The sequence below is a fragment of the Saccostrea cucullata genome, unplaced genomic scaffold, assembly GCF_032062105.1.
Source record: "Saccostrea cucullata isolate Sc308-1 unplaced genomic scaffold, CSIRO_AGI_Scuc_v1 ctg8068, whole genome shotgun sequence".
Taxonomy (NCBI): domain Eukaryota; kingdom Metazoa; phylum Mollusca; class Bivalvia; order Ostreida; family Ostreidae; genus Saccostrea; species Saccostrea cuccullata.
The window spans coordinates 23168-29180 of record NW_026926962.1 but is presented as its reverse complement, the minus strand read 5'-3'; the positions used below and the strand labels follow the sequence as shown (position 1 = coordinate 29180).

General features: G+C 33.0%; 1 protein-coding gene across 1 annotated transcript; it reads right to left on the bottom strand.

The window, feature by feature from the left end:
* Positions 1–6: 6 nt before the first annotated feature.
* On the bottom strand, positions 7–1486 carry LOC134273074 (uncharacterized). The gene is made up of 2 exons (XM_062755249.1): positions 1410–1486; positions 7–1133 (listed from the first exon to the last, which is right to left on the bottom strand). The coding sequence occupies exon 2, from the start codon at positions 1123–1125 to the stop codon at positions 766–768; it is 360 nt and encodes a 119-aa protein (XP_062611233.1). The 5' UTR covers positions 1126–1133; positions 1410–1486; the 3' UTR covers positions 7–765.
* Between the last annotated feature and the right edge of the window lie 4527 nt (positions 1487–6013).

Here is a 6013-nt window from a genome sequence, read left to right as displayed (position 1 = left end):
TGGTGGTTCAAACAGGAAAAAATTAAAATAAGCAACATAAACTTAAAGAAGAATAAAAGAAAGACTAGAGGAAACAGAAATTTAAGAATAACTAAACTTTATCACGTTTACAGTTCATTCAATCTTTATACACACATGTATGCATTTTCAAGCATAAAGTTCTCATGAGGTATAAATTTCTGTGAAAACTGGGATTCATACATACATGTATTTAATATTTGAACATTTTGCAAACCAATACATGCATGTATTAAGAACACAAGTTCTATTGAGACAATGAAACCATAACAGCAACTTAAAACTTGAAAAGTGGGTTATTAATTCTTTAGATCTGCAGTATTTCATTCTCAATATATTTTGTTAATACAAGTACTTGTATAAATGTTCAGTATTAAAAAATAAAACTGGCAAGTTAATTTATATGAATAAAAAATATAATACTTACAATTCATGTTGACTGAAATGCATCTTCAAAATCATGATTTGTTATAAAGTATCTAGTACAATTAATGATCTGGCAATTCAAACTTCAGAACATTTTTCATTTAAATTTTGAATGAAACAGGGGGCCTGGAAAAAATAAACAAAAAATAAAATTCAGTATTCAAACTATATAAAAAATATGCAGCACTGCATAATTGTATAAGTTTTTTATATAAATCTTAACATACATCCCATTCATGGGGCAAAAAAAAAATGTGTACAAATTTCTTCGTCTTCCATGCACCAATGGAAAATCTTCATAAAGCCTACATAACTTTAGTGTTATGTCTCTGTGAGCTGAAAGACTTCTGGTTTGTAACTGGCCTGGCTCTGTGTCTGATCTCTTTCTTTATCTTGCTTGGCTTCTTCTTCGAGTTGTCTTTCCTTGTCGTACTTACTCTCATCATGAATCATTGTTCTTCTCAATGGGTCTCTATATGGGTGCATGTGAAATACAAAAGTTTCCCAGTTTACATTTTCTAGTCCAATTTGTTTAAGTTCTGACATCTTACGCTCTATATATGAGACTGGATCTTCTGGCCTCTCCAGCATTAGACAGCTCAACAAACTCTCAAACATCTGAGGTATTCTGTGGGTGGCAAGGTATTGTTTTGCTTGCTCCCTTGTTCCAGCCATTTTCATTTGTACACCTGTAAATTTGGGGGAAAACAATGAGAAAAAAATAAAATAAAATAAATTTTCTTAATATCTTGAGACATTTCAATTATTCTTTTCAATGATGCAATCAAACAAAATGTAAATTTTTACTTTCAAGCAAACAAAGGATTTGTAAAACAAAGGAAACTGAGGAAATTCGGTTCAAAAAGGATTGTTTGATTTTTGTGCTTACGAAATACAGGGTAATATAATCGTTAAATACCCATAAAACATTATAACTGAATAAAAAACAAAAGGGATTAACTTACCCAAAATTTTAACCTTTACGAATAAAAACGGGAAATGGTCATTGTTCTTTTTCCTGACGCTACGGTTACTATGGAGTGAAGGACCCCGATCCCGATATCAATTGCCATAAAACTTGCGATTGACCTTGCGGATATGTATTCGGAGTAAATTAGCCCCTGTGATCTATTTTTAAAATTGTTTTAATGTATTAATTAAGATTGTTCAATTAATTCCAGAAATAAAACATATCGAAACTATTTTTCAACTCATCTTCAATGAATTTTTCACCTACCAATCTCTACTTAAAAAAATATCTTGAGATTTTTAGACGGGGTCACGTCACGTGACCCCGTCTATTAGTTTACTGTCAGAGCCCTCAAAAAGGAAGCCGTGGTGATAACACATGAATTAAATCTACGCTTTATGAAAGAGTGCAGAAATTATTTTGATCAAAAAATATACATTCTGTATCAAACAGAAGAAAGTGATATAAACTTTTTTTAATCAAATTCATGAAGCATTTTGTAAACGTAAACTCAATATTAATTGTAAAACACACTAGTAAACAAAGTACTCTCCTGCGTAGTATTACGACTGCGTACGCATCATCCATTGTTTACTTCCGGTGAATTATTAATTCGGACCAGGTGAAATTCGGACAATTCAAAAAGGTTTCTAGACTTACCAATTATTGAAATTTCTACTTCAAATTAAATAAAAAACGCAAATTTATATTATTCACAGTTTTGTTTTTAGTCTGTTAATTTAAAAAAAATTATCAAAACTCCTTAAAAAATCACATTTGTAAAATCTAGCATGAAAATTGTTTGACGGTTGACCCCGTCTTTCAGTACTGTCTCAGTACTTTGATTTAAATTAGGCCTTCATCGGAACCCCCCCCCCCCCCCACACACACACACCCCAACCCTCAAAAGAAAACAAGACGCGCAAGACTGATTTTTAGACGAGATCGAGGGCGAAATGTATTATACTTGTTACCATTGTGATAAAGTTTACTTCATAGTTCCTATAAAACTTACTGTATATAAAAGTCTTTAGCAAATTTTGAACACAGTACATGTATGGACTATGTGGATCGAATGCGTTATTATATACAGTATAAAAGTACACTGTATATCCTTGCAGGAGTTAGAAAGATTTGAGTTCCCCATGGCCAGGACTATCACTTTCCCTACATAATATAATTTTAATGTTTAATTTTAAAGAAAATAATATTGTGGGTACATTTATATTACTTTGTGGATTCAAAGATTTTTTTTATGAGCATTTTCTTATATGCATATACTTCGGTCTAAACTGCTAATTTTATGAACCTGAGGATCGGACTACCTTAATTATAAACATCAGTATTTCTTTTCCAAATTGCATTAATTAAATGCGGTAAAACATAACACACTTCGAGGAGTCTTTTTTAAAGTTCGTAAACAGCGTATTTTTTTTAAAGTGCGTTGCCATAGAATATAGTTAATCTATACTGTTTCAGATATCTTTATGAAATCTTTATTATCTCCCCTTGGGAGAGGGTGTGGCTCTTCATTTTTAGCTCAATGGTCAGAGAAGTTTGATGTTCATCGTCCGTGCGTCTAGCTGCATGTCTGTCTGTGTGTAAACATTTTTTTTTAAATGCTTCTCCTCCTACAGTTTTTGTCTGATATCATTATAACTTGACACACAGATAGACTACAGTAAAATACATAATTTCGTGCATCGGTTTTCGATTTCCACGAACGGTGTTGCCATGGTTACTAAATATAGAATTTTTCTATGAAATTCCTTTAAAATGCTAGTCTTCCTACAGTTTTTGGTCTGATTTCAATACATAACTTGGCACACAAGTAGACTACAGTAAGGTACATAATTCAGTGCATTGGATTTTGATTTCCATTAACATTGTTGCCATGGTTACTAAAAATAGAAATTTACGTGAAATTCCTTTAAAATGCAACCCCTACTACAACTTTTTTTCTGATTTCAGTATAATTTGGCACACAAGTAGACTACAGTAAGGTACATAATCCAGTGCATTGGATTTTGATATCCATGAACAGTGTTGCCATGTTTACTTAAAATAGAAATTTATGTGAAATTCTTTTCAAATGCTACGGTACCCATCTACAATTTTTGGTCTGATTTCAGTATAACCTGGCACACAGGTAGACTACACTAAGATATATAATTTAGTGCATCGGTTTGTGATTTCCATTAATAGTGTTGCCATGGTAACTAAAAATAGAATTTTTGTGATATTCTTTTAAAATGCTACCTCCTACAGTTTTTGGTCTGAATTAAATAGAACTTTGCACACAAGTAGACTACAGTAAGGTACATACTTTAGTATATCGGTTTTTGAATTCCGTGAACTGTGTAGCCATGGTTACTAAAAATAGAAATTTATGTGAAATACATTTAAAATGTTATTTCTTGTACAGTTCTGGTCTGATTTCAGTATAACTCGAAACAAAGGAACTACACAAGATACGCAATTCAGTGCATCGGTTTTTGATTTCCATGAACGGTTTTGCCATGGTTACTATAAATAGAAATTTCTGTGAAATTCCTTTAAAAAAGTCCACCAAATTTGACCTTGACCTTGGAGTTTGACCCACTTTTACATAAAATTCCGGTCCAAAATTTTACTTTGACCATATCTTTTGATAGTAGATACCAGGAACTTTCTGGACTTTTATACTTTATATATGTATTCTTTGTGGAAAGATCTTTCATTGGATACATTACAAATAACTTTGACTTGTTAACTTTGGAGATTTTCGAACTTATGAAAAACTTTAACCTTGACCATAACTTTTGAACAGTAAGGGCTAGTGCTTTCATACTTCAAATATGTAATCCTTGTGATAAGACTCTTCATCGGATACCAAGGATTTGACCCTTTGACCTTGACCTTGGAGTTTGACCTACTTTTAAAAAGCAAACCTTGACAATAACTTTTAAAGAGTTAGGGCTAGTGTTTTCATACTTTACCTTTTTATGCCCCCGTAAACGAAGTTTCGGGGGTATATAGTTTTCGTCGTGTCCGCCCTTTCAGCTGTCTGTTTGCCCGCAAAAACTTTAACCTTGCCCATAACTTTTGATTTAGTGGACTATGACTTTCGTATTTCACAAGCGTATTCCTTTTGACAAGACTTTTCTTTTGTTACCAAAAAATTTGACCTTTGACCTTGGAGTTTTACCAACTGTTACAGAAAAATTCCAAACTTTTACTTTGGCAATATCTTTTGAACAGTACATACCAGGACATTTATACTTCACATATATATTCTCTTTGGCAAGGCCTTTCATTAGATACCAATAATCTTGACCTGCTTGACCTTGATTTTGGAGATTTCTGTATTTATGAAAAGACTTTAACCTTGGCCATAACTTTTCAACGGTAAGGGATAGGGCTTTCTTTCATACTTCACATATTTAATCCTTGTGAGAAGATCCTTCATTGGATACCAAGAACTTTGACCCTTTGACCTTGGAGTTTGTCCTACTTTTAAAAAGCAAACCTTGACCATAACTTTCAAAGAGTTAGGGTTAATGCTTTCATTCTTTACTTATTTAATCTTTTTGACAAAACCTTTCATTTGATAGCAAAACCTTTGTTCCTTTGACCTTGGAGTTTGACCTACTTTTCAAAATTGTTAATCTTGCCTATAACTTCCTCACGGTCAGGTCTAGGGCTCCCATACTTCACATATGTATTCTTTATGGCAAGACCTTTTCATTGGATACCAATTACTTTGACCTTTTCACCTTGACTTTGGAGATTTTCCTACTTATGAAAAAACTTAAACCTTGGCCATAACGCTTGAACGCTAAGGGCTAGTGATCTCATACTTCACATATGTAAAACTTGTGAAAAGACCCTTCAATGGATACCAAGAACTTTGAACTTGGAGTTTGACCTGCTTTGAAAAAGCAAACCTTGACCATGACTTTTAAAGGGTTAAGGCTAGTGCTTTCATACTTTAAATATTTAATCCTTGTAACAAGAACTTTTATTTGATAGCAAGGACTTTAACCCTTTGACCTTGGAGTTTGACCTAATTTTTAAAAATTTTTAACCCTGGCCATAACTTTTGAAGGGTTAGGGCGAGGGCTTCCATACTTCACATATGTATTTTTTGTGGCGAGACCTTTCATTGGATACCAATTACCTTGATCTTTTGACCTTGACCTTGGATATTTCCGTACTTATGAAAGAACTTTACCTTGGCCTACTTTCATTTTTCAGAATTGTATGTCCAGTGAGTTTGCATTTAAGAAGGTTAATCTTCGCTATGTTGCCATATGGGGGCATCAGTGTTTCATAAACAACATCTTTCATTTGATATTAAGAACTTTGACCTTTGAAAATTTTTACCTTGGCCATAACCTTTGAAGGGTTAGGGCTAGCTTCCATACTTCACATACATGAATGTGTTTTTGTGGCAAGTCCTTTCATTGGATACCAATTACCTTGACCTTTTGACCTTCAAGATTTGCGTACTTATGAAAAAAATTTAACCTTGGCCTACTTTCACACTTCACAATTGTATTTCCAGTGAGAATACCATACTTTGGGTACCAACATATTTTAAAAATTTGCATTTAAGAA